Source organism: Petaurus breviceps, unplaced genomic scaffold (genome assembly GCF_028583685.1).
Source record: "Petaurus breviceps papuanus isolate PSGF00001 unplaced genomic scaffold, PetGlider_PUasm1.0 208, whole genome shotgun sequence".
NCBI classification, from domain to species: Eukaryota; Metazoa; Chordata; class Mammalia; order Diprotodontia; family Petauridae; genus Petaurus; species Petaurus breviceps.
Window position 1 is genome coordinate 16,074,399 of NW_027185852.1, and position 20,701 is coordinate 16,095,099.

A 20,701-nucleotide genomic window follows, 5' to 3' on the forward strand; every position below is an offset into this window, starting at 1 on the left:
TCCTTTCCTCCAGCAGTTAGCTTAGGATCTTACATGCAAAAGAAACCAGGATGGTGAATGAGTATGTCAACATGGTGAAGAGTGGAGGAAATTCTCTGCTGCTTCAAGGGACCTTTCACACTGTTTAATCATGCACTGAAGCCCACACCTTCATCTTCTGGTTCCAATAGGTATAATGCCTAACATTTGGATTATGTGAATAATACCTGACTGCCTTCATGCCAGTATTATTGTACTAATGATACTAGGAAGAAAGTATTAAAAGGTTGGAGAGGCTCTTTTATTTCTATTTACTTCTGTCCTTTTTAATCTAAACAGTACAACTGTAATTCGACAGAGAAAAAACAATTTTAGCTTCAAATTCAATTATCTACATTAGAAAGACAATTGTGGATTTTTATCCCAAAGATTTTTTTTTAAGCTATGTTGTTCATACATCCATCGATCTATAATCTCCTTAGTGCCAGCACTCCTTGTCACATATCATCGCCCTGGAGTGGCAGGAGGAGGGTCTCCTGACGTGGTTCGTATGCCAACAGGCACGTGGGCCGCCTGTATCATCCCCCCTTCTCACTGTGTAACTGGCTCGTCCTTTCTCTACTCACAAATCCCGGGGACGTCATCCTCTACGCCCTCTTGCAGAATGCCTCACTTTTCCTCTTCTGTGCCACACACCTCTCCATTTCCCTTGAGACGACCCTCAACTTTAACTCTCTGAAGAATATGTATTTCAGGACTCACAGTACCAGAGGAACACAGGCCTTTCCAGCACAAGTTCCCACACGATGTCCAAAAACGTGCCTCTCAGTCTGCTTACTGAGTCCGACAGGAAGTGGGAAGTGTGCTTCCTCATCAGCCCATGGAATAGAGTTACCAAGGCTTTACTCTTTTTATTTCTTCAAGGAAAGAAAAATTAATGCTTACTTGAAAAACGTGGGCCTTTGTGGCAGGGACAAGCTTGGGATTCTGCAGCACAAATTCCTATGACCAATGCTCTTCCTGTATAAAATCCAGGCTTTTGCAGTGCACAACCAAAGGCCACACACACTGCTCAGTGAGCCAGCCACACCAATACTGTGGTCACAGGGCCACATCACAGGGCCACGAAGTCTTCATTCAGAGCTGATGCTTCTGAAAGATCATGACCTCATGGAGGGGCTCTGTGGTGTTCTGGAGCTGGATGCTCTAAGATCAACACTGCCTCAAACAGGAGCATCTGGAGGATGTCCCCTGTGGAGAATCCCTCCTCCATGGGGCTTCTCTCAGGACCAGTCCTCTCTCACATGGACCCCACGGGACTTTAACAGAGGGACTCCTCCTCCAGGAGTGTTTCTTCACTCCCCAGAACCCAACCCGAGGCCGAGTGGGACCTCCCATGCCCGGCACCTGTGGTAGACCAGTGGTGAAGGCTCTTCTGTTTCCTCCACAGACCTTCATCAAGGATGTCCTTGGTATGTCATGAGACTCTGCCCAAGTTCTAGGGATTTCTTCCTCTTTCAGTTCAAAGGCAGAATCAGTGGTCAGCAAAGCTGCCCTTCCTAGCAGGCATCTCCTGTCGACGTGGTGACGGAGCACAAGGGCGTCTGTCTGTCTCTGCCCTCCTCACTGGAACGTCCATCTCTTCACGCAGCAGATGGAGCAATGGGACGTCACAGCCCTGATGTTACGGCTCCACTGTCATCAATGAGGAGGACAAAGTCCACTCGGAGAGGCTCCACATCTCAGTCTGTGTCCCCGCTGCCCAGTGTCACCAGGGTAATACCCAAACAGCTGAAGCTCACTCCTTAGCTACAGGCTAAGTGGGCCCCTCCCGGCTCCTCAGGAGACACCGCCCATTCACCTCCATCTCCAGGTCCGGCCCCCAGGGCTCACTCTCCCAGTTTTCCAAGGATGTCTCCTCCCAGCCTCCATCTGCCTCCAGCCTTTATGCCGGCCACATTCCATCATTTTTCTGTGTAGGTCCCAGGTACATCCCATCCCACTCTACCTCTAAACCCCCCAAGACTAAAGCCCACAGAGGTAAGGGTTTATTTGGCCTTTCACCTCAGTATCCCCAGGACTCAACAAAGTACCTTAAACACAAACAGCCACTGAATAAACATATGCTAAACTGAATTTGGTGACAAAAGAAATGATTTTTTTAGGAACATGTTTATGGAGCTAGAAAGCTGTTTCTGATCAAAAAGTTTTTTAAAAATATTAATGAAATGAAGTTGGTTAACATTTTTCTTGCTAATAAATCAAATCAGCTAGATTTCAACCCACCTTATTATACCAGGCAGACACAATAAGTTTCTCTTCATAATCACGGAATTTTGCTACCTTACATTCACTCTGGGAAAAGATAAAAGAAACAGGAGAAAGATCAGACTGTCCCAGGTAATACAAGCATGATTTCCTTCTACCAAACATTTTAGTACACTTCATTTCTGAGAATATATAAGATAAGCCTGTAATTGCATATAAGACTGCAAAGTCTGAACATGATCACCTTTTACACAAGGCACCTGGAGGCAGGGGGGAGAGAGTACTGTACTGGGAGTCCGGAAGACCTGAGTTCAAATCGAGTCTCAGGCACTTAGTCACTGTCTAGGCAAGTCACTTAACTTCTGTCTGCCTCAGTTTCCTTATCTGAAAAATAGGGATAATAACCACACCCTCCTCCCAAAGCTGTAGTGAGGGTCAATGAAATCATCTGTGTACAGTGCTGAGCACACGGAAGGTTCTAGGTAAATGCTAATCTCTTTCCTTCCCTATAATGGCGCTCTCTGCTCCCAAGCGGAGATGGGACCATAGCACAGAACACTGCATGACTCCTCATGCTTAGCCCAAGTGCTGATCAGTATTGCTGACCTGCCTCTGGGAGGGGAAGGGGAGGAACAGAACGGGAAGCGTAAGTGATGTCAAAAACAATCAACATGTTTTAAAACTTCCTACTAAGTGCCAAGGGCATAAATCATAAATAAATAATTATTTATGATTCTCAGGTATTTTTTAATGTAATAAACAGGACTGGACAGGCTTTGTAAAGTCATTATCTGCATATGGGTATATATGTGTGTATGACATTCTTAAGAATAAAGTGACTTGCAAGATTTTAAATTAATCTAGAACATCTGCTCTTTCCACAACACTTATAAAGTTTGCAAAGATAATCTATCGCTCCTCAGCTCCCCTCTGATTCCCCTCATGCCAGTGCCTTCTTCCCAAAATCAGCTCTGATGTCTTTTGTATATGTTTACATGGGGAAACGTAGAAGCCAAGAGAACGTGAGGAGCATGGGAGTGGGGACCGTTTTCATCTGTCTTTGTATCCCCAAAGCCCAGCCTAGGGCCCGGCACATAATAGGGGCTTTATTTTTTAAATAAACCAAAAGGTGTTTTTGTTTGCTATCTGTTTAAATCTGATCTGTGATTTCATCACAAAAGAGGGTTCCAAGTTAAGGATGATTACTTCCCTCAAAATACTGATAGCAAAAGGCAATATTCAAAGTCAAAACTCAAAGGAGCGAATCAACACTGGACCATTGCTACTGGATGGAGGGGGAGCCAGGGAAGTCCAGGGCCCCCACACAAGGCAAGTGGTGCTGCACATGGCAGAGAGAGCTGAGCACAAGTCAAATGGAAGCACTGGGCTCTGCTGTGTGATCTTGGAGACGCATGGTCTGTGGAAGAGGTGCTGTGAGAGTATTCTTCAAGGGATCAGCCTCCCTGGCCATCCCCGGGAGGCAGCAAGGTGACTCCATCTGTCCAGACCTTGGCTGGAGGAGCCATGACTCGGGCTTAAAACTGTTCCTTGGGAGGTCTGCCAGCAGGCCTGGGCTCATCCTGCTGTTAATATGACAGAAGAGCCTACCCACAGCCAACCCAGATGATTCTCTGCCAATCTGCTAAGAGATCTGGTCCATTTTTAGAAACGCTTCCTCCTGATTCATAAACCATCAGCTGGGGATGACTGCGCAGGGCAGGAAAGAGGCCTGGAGATGAGGGCTCAGAGCCTGGCCTAGGCCTGCCCCTGATTAACTCGGATGCCAGGGCCAGGTGCTCCTGCTCCATAACAGCCACACAAGGCCAAACCCAGTGCTGGGAGCTGCGGAGAAGAGAGAGAGCCAGAGCAAAGACGGACAGCATACCTCCAGTATCTCAATCCTTCTGTCCTTCTCTGCCAGGTGCTTTCTCAGCAGCATTATTTCCGCTGATGCTGGATTTAATTTGGGATCCAAGGTTCTAATTACCTGTCCAGAGAAAACAAATACCGCATATCAAGATTTAATTATAGATGGAAAACGTTGCAGAACTAAACAAAAACATGACGAACAAAGTGAAGAGAAAACCATAATGGTTATGGGAAACAGGGCGAGCTGTGGGGTAATCTGGGTTCAGGAGTGACACCAGCCCACTGTCAAGTTGGCTTAGTGAAAACACAAAGACCATGTTCTCTGTAAGTGGACCAGAAGGCGCTGGGCCTGGAGTCAGGAAGACCCGAGGTCAGGTGCAGCCTCTGATACTCCCCGGCTGGGTGACCCCTGACAAGTCACTTCAGTTCTACTTTCTGCTTCGTCTTCTGTGAAATGGAGACGATGGCAGCACCTCCCTCCTACTTGTAAAATGCCTGGCACAGATCTGGCATGTGGCAGGCGTGATTTCACACCCAAGGCATCAATCCACTTCTAATCCTCCCAGGCTAGGAATGTGACTCTTCATTCTCGAGAGCAATGAACCAGGCCCATGAGCCTGACACAATCGACCAGGCCTGGCCACGGGTCCCCATCTTCCTGAGGCTTGGCTCACAGAGTAGAGACAAGGAGAGGGGGCACGAAGAGACGCTGCTGAGGACAGAGCAAACACCCACCCAGAGCCAGAATCCTTGCCTCGACCCAACTACCTTCTGTCTTTCAACATCAAGGAGAGCTTTGAAAAACAGAGTGCCTACCTCAGGAGGGCATGATGCTTTTGCTCCGAACCGCTAGGCACTTCCAGCTTGGAAGGATCCCACCCCTTCAGGCCCTCCCCCGTCGAGCAGCCCCCCCCTCCCATCTCCTCCCAATGAGCAGAGTCTCCTGAACACAGTCACACCCTGGCTGCCCTTGATACTCCCCTTAAGAAGGGGGCTAGCCCCATTCACCAGGCTCAGAGGGATGGCCTGACTCTGGCTAGTTACTGATCCCCCCTTTCCCTTCTTTGGGCTGTCAGCTCCTGTCAGGCATGGACCACATTCCATGTTCCTGTAGCCATCACAGTCCAGAGTATATGCTTCATGAAAACAGAGTACACAGGGAGGGAGACCAATGCATCAGTGCTCTGGGTTATCCAAGCAGGAGAGATGCTGGAAGGTGCGTGGGGAGGGGCTCACTCATCCAATGAGGAGAATGATAGGGTCTACCTCCCAGTGTTGTGCTGAGGGTCAGACAAAAAGCACATCTGTCCAGGCTCGGTAAACTTCAAAGCAGTCTCCATACAGGCTGACCAGTGTTATTATCATTATTAGTACTGCACTATATATGTGTGTGTATATGCATACTACATATATATAAATATATTATATATGTGTGTGTGTATATATGTATGTATGTATGTATGTACACATACCCACACACATGCTGGCTATTATTATACCACTATGTATATGCTGGTTATTATTATGTTTTTAAAGCTGTACACATATGTTGGCTAGTTCTGTTATCATTATCATGATTAATATGCAAATTCCTGCTAAATGAGCATTACAAACATCTTCCCCTACTTAAATGGACATGGTTTTGACTGTTCAGCATGCCTAGTTATGCTGGTCTCCTCACAAAGCTTCTACAGGGCCCTCCTTGAATGCCAAGCCTGCCGAGGATGACCTTGCCACAAGCGCCCTCAGTGATTTTTTAGAAGTAAATAATCAGGAAGGGTCCAGAACGTCATGGGTGAAGGGCAGCAACAGCAGCAGCATCCCCACCGCCCAGGTCTGGCTCACTGGCAGATAAAGGGCACAGGGGCTCTGCCCAGGACATCCAGGAGCTAGGAGACAATGGAAGTGTTACATTGTGGGTCTGCTGCATTTGTCCAGTGAGGTTGTTGAAACCTCCTAGCCCATAATCTGTCAGGAATCAACCACTGGAGAAAGAGGCAAAGGGGAGGAGACAAAACGGCCTTCTAAAGTCAAACCACAGATTCTTTATTGTAGTTAATAATTAAGAAACCTCTCATTATGTTTTGTAGGCCAGAAAGGACAACACTGCTTAAGGCAAACAGGTGGAAAATCCTTACAACAAAATTATTTAGGAGGAGAACTGAGGCCCCAAAGGCATTTCAGAAAAACTGAATGGACTGTTTTCTAAAGGATCTGATATGGTGAAAGCCTGAGCTGATGCATTCACTATCTGAGCAAGGTGTGATTTCTTGCTGGATTGACAGGCTATGACCACAGGCAGGAGCAAACAACTCATTTTTATAAAAAAGTAAAAGGCTCAAAAGTTTTAGTTACAAGGGCAATGAAATACAGGACCTTCTGCTTCTCCTATCAATTAATATTATTAAATACACACATTACTGTTTGCAAATGATCCACGAATAAGACTGGTGTTCCTTTCCTTTTTCATACCAGCTCATGATATCAAGAGCTAGCATTTAGGACACACTTTAAGGTTTAACAAACCCCAAGGATAGATAATCTCAGTGGAACCTTGGATTACGCTCTGCGTGGATTTCAAAGGGTATCTAGACATCATCTTCCAAGAAATTATCAAGGAAAACTGCCCTGATATTCTAGAACCAGAGGGTAAAATAGCAAATGAAAGAACCCACTGATTACCTCCCGAAAGAGATCCAAAATGAAAACTGCCAGGAATATTATAGCCAAATTCCAGAGCTCCCCAGTTAAGGAGAAAATATTGCAAGCAGCCAAAAAGAAACAATTAAACATTGTGGAGCCACAGTCAGGGTCATCACAAGAGTTAGCAGTTTCTACATTAAAAGACTGGAGGGCTTAGAATATAATATTCCGGAGGGAAAAAGAACTAAGATTGCAACCAATAATCACCTACCCATAGAAAAGTGAGTACAATCCTTCAGGGGAAAAATAAACATTCAATGAAACACAGGACTTTTAAGCCTTCCTAATGAAAAGACCAGAGTGGAAGTGAAAATCAGACTTCCTAATATAAGACTCAAGAGAAGCATAAAAAGGTAAACAGCAAAGAGAAACCACAAGGGATTCAGTAAAGTTAAACTGTCTGATATTCCCAGATGGGGAATGATCCTTGTAACTCCTAAAAATGCTCTCATTCTTAGGGCAGTTAAGAGAAGTGTAAATAGAGGTCGTGAGTATAAGTTTACTATGATGGGATGATATCTAAAACATAATAATAAGGAGTGAGAATGAGGAAGGCGCTGGGAGAAGGGGACACATTATCTGACAAAAAAGGGGTGTGGATGAGCTTTTCTGGGGGGAGCCCGTCAAACTTATTCTCATTGTAAGTAGCTTAAAAAGGGAGTAACATACACACTCAGTTGGCTATAGAAATCTATCTTAACCGATAGGAAAGGAGGAGGGAAAGGGAATAAGAGAAAGGGGGGGGAGCAGGACAGAAGGGATGGCAGATTGAGGAAAGGGGTACTCAGAAGCAAAGCACTTTTGAGAACAGACAGAGTGAAAGCAGAGAGAGTCACAGAGTGAAAACAGGATGAAGGGGAATACACAGTAATCATAAATGTGGGGCAAAAAATTACATCAAGTTTCTCTGATAAAGACCTCATTTCTCAAATAGACAGAGAACTGAGTCAAATTTATAAAAATAAGAGACATTCCTCAACTAATAAACGGTTAAAGGATATGAACAGGGAATTTTCAGATCAAGTAATCAAAGCTATCTGCAACAGTCATATGAAAAAATGCTCTAACTCATCACTATAGAGAAGTACAAATTAAAATAACTCCGAGGTACCACCCCACAAGGATCAGATTGGCTAATATGACAGAAAAGGACTGAGACACTAATGCAGGGTTGGTGAAGTTGTGGACTGATTCAACCATTCTGTAGAGCAATGTGGAACTATGCCCAAAAGGCTATACACCTCTGCATACCCTTTGACCCAGTAATATCACTACTAGGTCTGTATCCCAAAGAGATAAAAAACAAAAATATGTACAGAAATAGCAGTTCTTTTAGTGATGGCAAAGAACTGAAAATTTAGGGTAATAGCTGAACCAGTTGTGGTATAAAATTGTGATGGAATACTATTGTGTTATAAGAAACAATGAGCAGAATGATTTCAGAAAAACCTGAAAAGATTTACATGAACTGATGAATAGTGAACAGAACCAAGAGAACACTGTATACAGTAAAAGCAATATTGTAGGATCATCAACTATGAATGACAGCTATTCTCAGCAATACAATGATTGGAGAGAATTCAGAAGGGCTTATAATAAAAAATGCTATCAACCTCCAGAGACCTGATGGAATCTGAATACAGATGGAAGCACACTTTTTCTTTTTTTTTCTTGGGCTTTTGTGCCTGTGTTTTCTTCCACATGGCTAATACGTAAATATGGTTTACATGACTGCATATGTATAACCCTATAACAAACTGCTTGTTTTCTCAGTAGGCAGGAGGGTGGGACAGAAAGGAGGGAGAGAATTTTGAACTCAAAAATTTTTATAAATGAATGTTAAAAATTGTTTTTACATGTAATTAGGAAAAAAAATAAAGTATTAAAAAGGACATAGGCAATGATGTTTGGGCAGCTGTCAATCTACTTACATTTCTGGCTTTCTCTAGGTACATTTTATATCTCTCTTCCATAGCTTTCATATCTTCGTCTTTCTTCTGTAGGGCAGCTTCAAGTTCATTTATCTTTTGTACTATTGGTAGAAATGAACAAAAACATAACCACTTCAAATTTCATTCATGGTATTCCACTACTTGAACAGAAAAAAGAAAGTATTTTATATTTTACTTATCTTCTGAAAGACCAGAGTCAACAAAGAGAAAAAAAAACTATATAAGTTTTTAAAAATTCAATCTTTGACTTTCTTCTTTAATGCAATTTCCCTAGAAATACAACTGGTCATTTACAAGAGATAATGTTATGATTTGCTCCTCAATACAAGAGTTGAGGATGAAAAGACATTGGATTTTATGGAATTGAAAAACTTTTGCACCAACAAAATCAATGCAGCTCTAATAAGGGAAAAAAATCATGAAATCCAATCTCTCTGATTAGGGTCTGTATTCCTTATCAATGCTGACTATAACACAGATATATAAGATGAAAAGCCCTTTTCTAATATGGAAGGGATCCAAGAAGATGAACAAATAGCTCCCTGGAAGATCACAAGTGATGAACTACTGTAGGAAAGCCTGCTCCCAATCAAGAATAAGTCTAATGCCAATCAAATCACAGTGAGGTGTGACGTCCCCTGGGACACAGGTCAAGATAAAAAGCGATGGGCTGGGGTTGGCCATGGAGAGTCGAGACTACAGACACAGCATGGGGCTGTGTGCACAGACAATGACACCATGTTCTCGCTGGGACTTAACTATCTGCCTTGAGTCAAAGAGACATCGTGCTGTAAGGGAAAGGCTCAAAATGTACCAAAGTGTGCCCAGCATTTCTCCTTATTATAGCTAAGAACTGGGAGCAAAGGAGATACCCAAGTGGTACCTCATGGCACAGGGGTGATGTGGACTATCGAGGTTCCTTAAGAAAGAAGGAATATCCAGAACTTAGCAACAAATGCAGAGACTTAGAGCAACTGATGCAGAACCAGGGAACACTAGAGAATGGAGACTGTGACGATAATAAAAAAGGGAAAGAATCTAAAAAACTGAAACTAAACACTGGAATTGTGATGCCCAAGCTTGGCTCTGGAAAAATGTTGAGAAAATGTGCCTTCCAACTTCCATGAAGAGCTGGGGGACACACATGGTCACAGAATACTAAATGTGCTATTGGTTATAGCTGATTTACTGGTCTATTTGTGCAAATGTGTTTTTCTCCTCTTTAAAAAAAATATACTCACACATATATATATATAAATAAAAATATATTTTATAAGGGATAGCTTACTGAATACAGAGGCCAGGGAGCAGTATACTCAGAAATGAAGGCATTATAAAAACAAAAGATATTAAAATAGGACTCAAAAAAGAGTAAAGTAACTAAATTCTTCCTATTTTTTGACCCAGAGATTGTACTACAAAGTACATAACACAAAAGTAGGTTAAAGACAGAAAGAATCCAGTTATACCCAAATATTCAAAGCAAAACTTTTTGTTGGCAGAAAAACCCCCACCCTCACTGCGACCCCCTCAAAAACAAACCTGAAACAGTAGCTGCCTGTGCATGGGGACCCTGTTCTGGTTATAGTCTATGAATGTAGTGAAACACTGTTGTGCTTCGAAAATTTAAGACATAAAGAATTTAGAAAAGCACAGGGAGCTTTGTATGACATGAGGCCAAAGACAGACAGCAAAACCCCAAGCCAAGTGACCGTGAAGCCCAGCCTGCAAGGAGAACTTGGAGGCACCGTGGGCTCAATACAATGGGGACAGAAAAGAGGAAGCCCTGAGGGGGGTGGGGGACTCTGGATGGGGGCTGAGAACAGGCACAGTCTCTCAGTGAACCTGGTTTGCTTCCCTTTTTTTTCTTTGTTACAGGGGAGGATACTATGGAGCACTTGAGGATGGCAGGGGACAAGGAAGCTATTAAACCAGGAAATAATAGTTGAGCAAAAAACAAAAGGAATCAATAATCTTTAAAAAAAAAAAATCTGACAGAAATTTAAAACTAATTTAATAGAAAAATGGGAGACCAGTGAAGCAGCTAAAATGTTCCAGGTGAATCAGCACCTGTGCCCTACTAGCCAAAAGACCCATTCTGTACCATCAAGAGGGCGAAGCAGAAATTGCCTGAGCTAGGGTGGAGGAGTCTTCCTCCTCCATGTGCCTCCTCTCCTCAAGTGCAGAAGTGGGTGTGGGGTCGGGTGGAGGGTTAGAAGAACTGAGTCCAACAGCCCACCCAAGCCAGGGCATTTCTGCCCTTGGGACTTTACCATTTTGAGTCACATCAGGCTGGAGATCTTCAATAAGTTCTTGCTTCTTCTGTAATTCTTCATGGACCTCAGTAAGCTTTTCCCTAAAGAATTCAAAGGATGTATTTTACTACAGGTTTTTAAGCACTCACATCTGCATATCATTTGATTTAATAAGGGGACCCTGCCTAATTCATTAGGCTCAAGTCACACTCTACCCTCCTGGAACTCTGGGGTATGAAGGAGATCCGCCCCCCCACCTCCTTACCTTCCAACAAGGCCTGAAGCCTGGGGTTATGCTGTAGAAAGAGGGATATTTAATCAGCCTGAACTCAGAGCACTCCCAGCATGCCAGTGATGGTGCTCTTTCTCTTTCTCTTTCCTGAGAGATGTAAGGTCTGGAAGGGCAGGTGCAATGTTTTATTTCATTGTTTCAGGTCAGGTTCTTAGCTCTGCACGTGATAATCGGACCTGCTCCTTTGGTTTCATGGAGCCTATAGAGAATGGCTGGCAGACCAGACCTATCCAAATGCAAACCAGCTCCAAATGAATGTCTCATCAGAAATTTGGTCATATTAAGAGAAGACTTTAAAAAGTCAACAAAAGACATATGCCTTGTGAAAAATGTCTTTAATTTCAAAAATGTCATTAACACATGGTATTTTTATAATTCTGTGACTGGGACCTTGGTAGGAGGCTCAGCATATTTGTGAATAAACAGGCCTAGTAATATGATTTTTAAAAGCTCTCTCTGAATCTTGATGGTTTTAACTGAAGTGATCATTTATTTTCATAATGCAAGAGGCAATTTCTGGTGAGCATGCTAACTTTTGCAAACAGAATCAAAAAGACATAAACTTTACAAGCATGTAATCTTCCTCCTTGTATATAGGAAATGCAATACTGATTAGTCCAACTTACATATGAGCTTCCAGCTGCTGCTTTAATTTGCTGGACTACAAGATAAAATACAAAAGACTGTTAGGGGATGGCCCTGCCACACAGATATGAGCTACAAAGCCAAGTTTTCTACTTATGGTGCATTCTGCCAGTTAATGAAAATCACACTGATAAAGACTGGGAGTTACACCCAATACTTGGGGCTAAAGTCATAAAATGCAACTTTTGGCAAGTGTCAATTTCTTACTTCAAAGTACCTCAGAAAAGAGGAAATAAGGAACAGAGAGGAGGAAAGCAGAAGAGAAAGCAAGCTAATGAGAAAATTCATAATACAAATGAATGTCACTCATGAGAGGCTGATGCTGTACAAAAAGGCTCACTAGGATCTCAACATGATACATGGATGTCAATTACTACAAAATGTGCTGTTACTAAACTGCTTTAAAAGTTTGATTTAAGTCCTGAAATTAGACTGAAATAATTCTATCTAATATTTAGCACCTCCTCGGGCACTTTCAAAGGCTGTAATTCAACATCCTCATGAAACATTTACCAAAGTAAGCTCTAAGTTCCCCCCTCGGCAGGAATGGAAGGCACTCCTACTACCGAAGCCCTTCACTTTATAGCTGGAAAGCACCACTGAAGGCCGAGGGAGTTAAAAATGAAAGGCAGAAAGCTACTGAACTCTTTGAAAGAGATTTCACCCCAAGAAGTACGGCTTAACAACAAATATTTGTATTAGAGAGGTTACAATACCGTATATATGCACATATGAGATGCCGCCACGTATGAGACGTTTTCTATTTTCCAAGCCCCCAGGGGAAAAAAAAGAAAATCATACATAGCGCACACAAGACAGAAAGGAAACTCACCTCCCTTCTGGAGTTACCACTCCCTTATTCTGCCCACTAAGTTTCCTCCCCTCTGCCATGAGCCCCAATGTGCTAATTTAAGAATTAGCCCCTGACAGTTGTCTCTCACATATAAGCACTAACAGACAGACAGACACACAGACATGTATCTTTCTTTTCTATAGGTTAAATCAATCCCTCCCCATAGCTGACTTTCCCCTCTTTCCCCATGCAGCTAAGGAGACCAAACAAAGCTAAGTAAACTGAGGACCTAGTGAAACTGGGCCTTGAAGCCCCTGGAAAACAAGGAGGTCAGTTGGCAAGCAGAGCCTGAAAGGCAGTGTCCTGTAGGACAAAAAGCCTTGAAGGTGGGGCAGGCCTGTGTTCAAAGCCCACCTTGGGCCCTCCTCTGTGCCCATGCCAGCATCATCACAGGGTTGTTGTGAAGATGATCTCGGGAATTCAAAGTCGTTTATCACTGTCAGTGATTGGCAAGGAAAGCCACATTCATGGAAGGTGATGGAAAGAAGACAGAGAACTCCAAGAATGTATTCGAGGGCTGTCCATGGGGCTGGGAGCAGAGGGAACCTCTTGGAGATGTTCCCCTAATGAAGATCCCTCTTCTCTGTCCTTAGCTCCCGGGTCTGCCTCACCTCCCCCTATCCATTAGCCCAGAAGTCTCAGCTATCTTCCAGGCCCTCAAAGACCCCAGAACAGCAGAAACTTCAGGTGTAGCCAGTCCCACCTCTAACCTTCATCTGCTGGCACTATCCTGACCTGAGGTGAGCCCAGAGCATCAGCCCAAGGAGGAACTGTCTTAATTGACAGGCTCCAAATCTGAAGAACTGCTGCATCTGGTATGCAGATATATACGGTATTTGACGGCAGCCTCACTTCTAAGACAGATTAATGTGGGTGTGAAAGCATAAGAAGGCCCCCCTGCCCCCCCCCCCCCCCCCCCCCCCCGCATCACGGTTCAGAACACACTGGACTCCTCTTTTTAAAGTTCCTTACACTTTCCCCTTCAGGCTTGGGCCCTTGCTCTTGTAGAGTCTTCTGAAGGTCTTCAATCTGCTGCTGCAAACCTCTAATATATTCTTTGCTAAGCCTATGGCAAAAAGAAACCACTTTCAATTCATTTGTAATTAGAGAAGGCACCCTATCATGAGGGAGGTAAAGGGGGCAGAGGGAGGAGACCCCGGCTCCGGTATGAGAAAAGGAAAACACCATCAGCCATGTGGTGGCAGGGGGTTCGAGCCCACAGAAACCGCTTTAGATCAGGGAACAGGACTCATCTTGGTGTGGCACAAGAGTAGCTTCAGCCCCAAATTCGAGCTTGATGAGCCTGTTACAGCAAACGTTTCTGTCACACACAGGGACTTCAAAAGCCCTTTCTTCACCATCACCCTGTGAAGGAGCTGCTGACCCATTTCCTAGATGAGGACACTGAAGCTCAGGGTGATATGATTTGCTTGGGTTAGGCAGCTAACGAAGGGCTGGACCAGAATCCAAGCTCGGGCCTTCTGCCTGCCTGCCCTGGGCATTCTCTGCTGCCAGGCTTACCAAGCCTGCTGGAAGTGAAGCTCCCCCATTCCTTATTCCTGGGGCCCTGAGCCTTGTCATCCCCACCAGGGGAGCCTTGGGGCTGCCAGCCCGGCCCGCACAGGTGGGGGCTGGAGGAGGCTCCACTTTTCTCTTGGCACCCCAAGCCTGGCACAGTGCATGGCACACAGTAATCATTAATAAATGCTTTTTCATTCATTCACTCCATTTCCCCACTAAATCCATATGAAATGCCAACTGTATGCAGTTCATGTCCACGAGGGATACCAGGAAGAGGGAGAGAGGACTCTGGGTCTGGGGGAAAGCAGGGATTCGTGGTAATCAGGAAAGGCCTCCTGGAAGAAGTAACACTTGGGCTGGGCCTTGAAGGCAGCAAAGATCCCAAGAGTCAGAAATGAACAGCATGTTCCAGGCATGAAAGACAGTCTACACAAAGGTCTAAGGGGCTGCCAGGACAGACTGCCAAGCTGCGGCCCAGAGGGCCTGGTGTGTGGAGTGGAGGATGCTAGTGATACAAGGTCACTTCGGAAAGACAGGCACCAGACTGCAAAGTGCCGCCAAGGCAGCCAGGCCTTCCGCCCAAGTCACCAGCCAAGGTGCTGACAGAGGGAGGGACATGAGCAAGCTTCCTCTGGAGGCCTGATGGGGGGAAGGTGGGGCAGGAGGAATAAGGGAGGGAAGGAAAACAGAGGAAACAGGAGAGAGAAAGAGGAGAAGTGGAGAGAAAGGAGGGGGCACAAGGGCAGATGTGAGCACAAGGGGCCGTCTCCAGCCCACCAGATGTGGCCAATAACGGCCAGTGCTGATGAGTCTCAGGAAGAAGGCCAGCCCGAGGCTGGTGGCTTGGCCAGGCACGTGGACATTCATGCGCGCTAGCCGTGCATCAGTGAACAAGCCAGACAGCTGTCCAGCAATGGCCCCTCAGGTGCCTTTGGAGCTGAAGTCAGTGAACTAAGTGGTCATCAGCACTAATTTCTAAAAAGGAATGACAGAGCCCTTCCTCTGTGCCAGGCTCTGTGACTAAGGCCTGGAGACTTTTTAAGGCTAGTACAAAGATTCCATTAGCCAAGCGAGCTACTCCTGAGCAGGAAACACCATTGAACAAAGGCAGACCAGGGCCAGCAGGTAGGGGAGTCCTGGAGCTGCTGGGCACTCCCTGAGAGTGACAGTGACCTTCCAGGGCCACAGAGCCAGTTGATGTCAGTGGCAGAGCCAGAACCCAAGGCTTCCTGCATGACTTCTGAGCTTCCCCCTACTCCCGCACCCCCCTGCCACTGGCAACGATGCTGGACAGATAATGAGCATCTGAGGCCAAGTCCACACTTCTCCCACCCTGAATTCAGCATCAGTCCATCTGCTGTTGAGAAATAAGCAGCCTGGACTCTTCCTCCAGCAAATCCAATGCTGTTTCCCCTTCGGTGCCTCAGGGTCTGGGCCCCACTTCAGCAATAGAGGAAGGAGAGAAAGGGGGGAAGGAGGGAAGGGAGATGGGAGGGAAGGAGAGAGGGAGGAAGAGAGGGAAGGAGGGAAAGCAGTGCCCCAGGTCCCCGTGACCTTTGCTCAGTCTCCATCTCGCTGGTTTTCCTGTGTTTCTGCTCCAGCTGTTCTTGGAGCTCTGCTATCCGCTCATTCTCAGACCCTTCCTGCTGTAATCGAAGCATCTTATTTTCATGCTGAAGGCGAATAAACACTTCTCTGTTTTTTGAAAAGGAGAAATTTTGCTTTAATTTTAAAGGTCTTACAAGTTTTTGCTTTGGTTCTTAACATTTAAAGAAATATTTTAAAAATGCAGTTCTATCTTTTCAATTATTATTATACAACCTGGTGAGGCATTCTGAATGGGAAACCTACTGAAAAGGTTTTTACAACAAAAAAATGTGACACATAAGAGCCCCCTGGAAAATTCTCTAGGTCCTCATAAACTACGATATGTGACATGTTGTATCAAGATTCCAAAAAAATAAAGCATACTGCATTCTACTATTAAACGTAACACTCTGTACAAATGGAAAAGGGAGTTTTGAAGTATTTTACCCTCTTGATAGGAAGCTTTATAAAATATTCTATTTTCAAAAGAACACAAAATTCTGAATAGGGTCTGACAGATTTATGAAGAGTAAACCATGCCTGCAAATATTAATTTGACCCATGTAAATTAATGAGAAGCAGCAGATGCCATCCAGGGCTGTGTCCTATCCCATGTGCTAAGAATATAAACCTGGCCTCAAAGGGAAGAGCTAATGACTCAGGAGCAGACAGCAGTCTCCAGAAGCTAGTCTGGAGGTTAGATGTTAATATGGTTGGTCTGAATGCCCCTGCATGGGTCAGGGCAGAGGAAATTTCGTGACAAGCTGCACAAAACTGAACCGAACAGGAAGTGGTTGGGGAAAACGTATTCTGATGTTAAAAACTGGGATGTGCCGATAGTGGGAGCTGGGGAAGGGCTGGCTCTGATCACCTTTCAGATCATGACAACAACTCTCTGCAAAGTTCAGGCCAGCCAGATCCCGGGCTGTCGTTCCTAGCCCCACGATTCCATTTACAATCATTAGTTTTTGTTTGAAGTATCACAAGAATTAACAGATACAAAAACTCCACTTTCCATTTTCTTACCTATATTCTACTGGCATAATTTCAGCAGCAAGGTTCTCGAAACTTGAGGAGACAGAGGTACCTGCAAAGACAGAGCCTGTGAAGACCAAACACTCCCTGAGGAAGCGTCTGGTGAGATGCTGCCAGCCCCTGCACTGACCTGCCTGGCTCAGGTGGTCCTGCTGCACCTGCGAACACCGTAGCTCCTCATTGGTCTCCTTCAGGGCGTCTCGCTGTATGATCAGTCTCTGAAAACAAGGCGGGTGAGGGCTTCACCACCATTCCAGGGTGAGGACTGCGCTGCCCCCAGTCACTGACATCTGCAGCCTCCACCAAGCTGCTCTGACCCCCGCTGGACACAGGAACTCCCTGAGGCTTGGGAAGGCCCTCCAATCAGCGCAGCAGCGCCAGCCTGGAGCCCAGACATGCCTCTCCCTCTGCCCAGGCTGCTGCCCATCTCTCCAACAATTGCACACCCCAATTTCAGACAATTCTGGGTCTAACGGCTGGGACTGTGTTTACATTCATGAAGTCACAACCCTGTTACTTCAGGTGGGTGGAGGTGGGGGATGACTCTCCAGCACATCCGCCAATCCATGTACTCATTGGAGGGTCTTCACCAGACACTGCTGGCAGCAGGCTGAGGATGAGCATCTCTGGACTCAGCCAGGCTGGGTAGCCCTCAGACACCTAGCAACGGGCCTTCCCTGAGCCTCAGCTCTGCCCACAGAGCTTAAAGAATCAGCCTCATCTCCATGCCACACAGAAGCCTTGAGGAGGACTCACTCCCCAGGCACTGAAGGAACTGTGCTTCCTCTAGATGCCTTGTTAAAGAGAAGAGGCAGAGTCCCAAGCCCAGCAGACTTCTTAGCTTATCATTCGTGGGCAAATGACTTATCATTCGGGGCCTCTGTTCCCTTTTCTATAAAATAGAGATAACAATACTCCCATTGCCTACCTCAGGTTACCTATTAAAGATAATATCATTGGGAATGCAGGCCCATTAAGGCCCAGAGCTAAGGGGCCTTCTGGGGCCACCTGCCCCCACCTATCCTGTGACTGCTTCAGCCTCGACCCCCTGAGCTGCCGGAGCTCCTTCTGCTTCTGGCCACCTCTGACCCCAGAGAGCTTGCCATGCCCTTTGGGATTGAGCAGAATGGGAGCAATGCCCCTTCCACAAGAAAGTCCTCCAAATGCATGAAAAGAGCTACCAGGAGAAGTGTCCCCAGTTCCACCAATCAACATCCATAAGGCAGGAAGGCCGGGGGCTCTTCAGGTCCTTTCTAACAAGGATTTTTGGAACTTGAAACAAATATTCCTCTGTTCACCTAGAGTGTACATAAGATCAATGGTGGCCCACCCCTAGAGCTTAGGCGAAAACTCTAAGTCTTGACTCCGAGCCCTAAGTTGTGTTAGCACTTGAGGCAGCAGAGGGGACAGTTTCACAGGATGAAAGACATCCTTATGCAACAGCAGAAGAGGGGAATGGGGTTCAGGGGTGGAGGGAGAGTGCAGAAATAGGGAAATGTCACTGGAGAAATTTTTGGGCATGGGGTGACAGTGGCTATGTGTATCAATGGGTCGTCATATCACAAGTTACTTAAAATCGTGGGCTTACAAGGAAAAACCTACACACAGACAGAAGCAGTACCATGAACTTCCTATAACCTTGACACATTCTTGGTGCCAGGATCCCTTATTTTTAAGGAAAAAATTAATATAATTGCACCAAACAATTACTAGCTTGTACCTTGTGATGATAAAATCACAATGCCCAAAACTCTTTCTCAAGACAACCATCATTAGCGATCCATAACATCTCCCCTTTAGACCTATGTGGCTTCCAATTTGAGGGATAGACAGGAGACATGATTAACATTCATGTCCAGAATGGATGTTTTCTAGAACCTAATCAAGATATCTGGCTTCCTCAGTCTTGTGTTACATTCCCATGGTGTCTTCCTCAGACTTCGGATAACCCCAAGAGCCCAGTGCCACACTTCACATAAATGCACAGTTAATACACGATGGACACTAACACTTGTGCACACTTCATACATGACAGACACTCACATCTTTTTCCTTGAGTAAAGCTTCATGCTTCTCTTCCAGGCGCTTCATCTCAAAGGCTAATGTGTCAGCTCTTTTGGACTCAGCAGAGAGTTTAAAATGAAGTTCCTGAACCTGTTGTTTGAAAAAAACCCAACAAAACAAGGTCTTAGATATAACGCATGTACCTTACACTGAAGCAAAAGCAAAGAACCCAGGAATTCATAAAGGCAGATGACAAATCCAGAAGACAGTCAAGTCAGTTCACAGCCATTAGGCTGGGGCTCCCCAGTGGAGTCATTTCTGGACTTCTGAACCCAGCATTCTCCTGGCACGTGACGCAGCTGTGTGATGTAAAGCCACAGGCTACCAAGCACAGCAACTACAAGCACCAAAAGGGCCAAAGCTGAGTGCGTGTGGGCGGGCACAAAAGGTGCCCTTTGGTGACCCACGATGCCTTGGGCTTGAGAAGCGAGAGCAGCTGAGGACAGATTCCTGGAGTCAGCTCTAATAACTATGCCCAGAAGAAGCAGCTGAATCAGAGCAGTAATTAGCCACAACAATGAAAAAGGGCCAGGTCAGAGAGCCTGAGAAGTGAGAGGCGACCATCCGGCCACAGCAGAGCCCAAAGCGGCGGCGTTCTGGGCCAAGGCCTGCTCTGCTCCCCCTGGGCCTCTGACTGCCAGGCAGCAGAAGCAAATGAATGGCCGAATTGCCAAAGACGACTATAGAAAGGAAGGAAAGGGAGTGGGCGATGCACGAGACTGGGAAGCCCTGCTTGGAGGGAGGGAGCCCCTGGGTCCCCGGCCACTCCCCGGGCTGGCCGCCCGCCGCATGCCCCCAGCTCACCTGCCTCTTGTATGTCTCCAGCTGCGTGCGAGCAGCGTTCGCCTTCTTGAGCTCCTCCTCCAAGCTGACCGTGTTGTGCATGTACATCATGTTGGTGTCCTGCAGAGATTTCACCTGCTTCCTCAGGTCATTCAGGTCTTGGAGCTTCTGCCTATAAACCTCCACCGTAGACTCTAATTTACTCGCTTTGTCAGACGTAGTCCTACAGTGAATAAAGTGAGAGCTCAGAGCAGGCCGATGGAGGCCCCACGATGGACCTCATCCTTACCATGAAATGATGCCCCAAACAGCTAAAAAAGGAAACTGCTGGGCAGGAGGAGCCTGAGCTTCACACGCGGCAGAGGGGTCGCAGAAGGAGGCCGCCAGATGCCCCAAACAAAGGGCAGCATGGGCTTCCTGAGCACTCTGGAGACTCCTGTTAGTCTGAATGGAGAGGCTCATTTGTGGACCCAGAGCAGCTTTTCCCCACATACCTGATTCTATTTTGTTATTAGCAGAATCCTTTCTAACAAGCTAAGACGAGGAAGAGAGCCACCACAGCAGCCTCACTGGCTCGGGTCAGGAGGCTGCCTCTGCCTGCTACAGAAGAAAGAGCAAGGACTTCTAGATGGCCTACACCTCAGCTCTGCCTAGAGACCCAAGGAGGCGTGACCCATGCACCTTCCAACAATGGCCCTGTCCCCACCCCCCCAACACACACACACACACAACACACACACTCACACATGCATGCACACTCACACGCACACACACATGCGCACACACTCACACACATGCACACGCACGTATGCACACTTACACACTAACGCACTCGCACACACTCACACTCACACACACACTGCCTCTGACCATAACAAGCCTGATGGAAAGGGTC

At 46.0% G+C, this 20,701-nt stretch overlaps 1 protein-coding gene across 1 annotated transcript in view; it reads right to left on the minus strand.

Annotated features, from left to right (window-relative positions):
* The window catches only part of LOC138165295 (protein Hook homolog 1), a 52,603-nt gene that overhangs the window by 5,615 nt on the left and 26,287 nt on the right, over positions 1 to 20,701 (minus strand). The window contains exons 11-21 of the mRNA XM_069093463.1: positions 19,828 to 20,029; positions 19,003 to 19,113; positions 17,090 to 17,177; positions 16,951 to 17,011; positions 15,892 to 16,032; positions 13,789 to 13,882; positions 11,945 to 11,979; positions 11,045 to 11,127; positions 8,751 to 8,851; positions 4,133 to 4,234; positions 2,266 to 2,334 (exon numbers count right to left, since the gene is read on the minus strand). Of these exons, the coding sequence (XP_068949564.1) occupies positions 2,266 to 2,334; positions 4,133 to 4,234; positions 8,751 to 8,851; positions 11,045 to 11,127; positions 11,945 to 11,979; positions 13,789 to 13,882; positions 15,892 to 16,032; positions 16,951 to 17,011; positions 17,090 to 17,177; positions 19,003 to 19,113; positions 19,828 to 20,029 (1,087 nt within the window). The remainder of the gene's footprint in view (positions 1 to 2,265; positions 2,335 to 4,132; positions 4,235 to 8,750; positions 8,852 to 11,044; positions 11,128 to 11,944; positions 11,980 to 13,788; positions 13,883 to 15,891; positions 16,033 to 16,950; positions 17,012 to 17,089; positions 17,178 to 19,002; positions 19,114 to 19,827; positions 20,030 to 20,701) is intronic.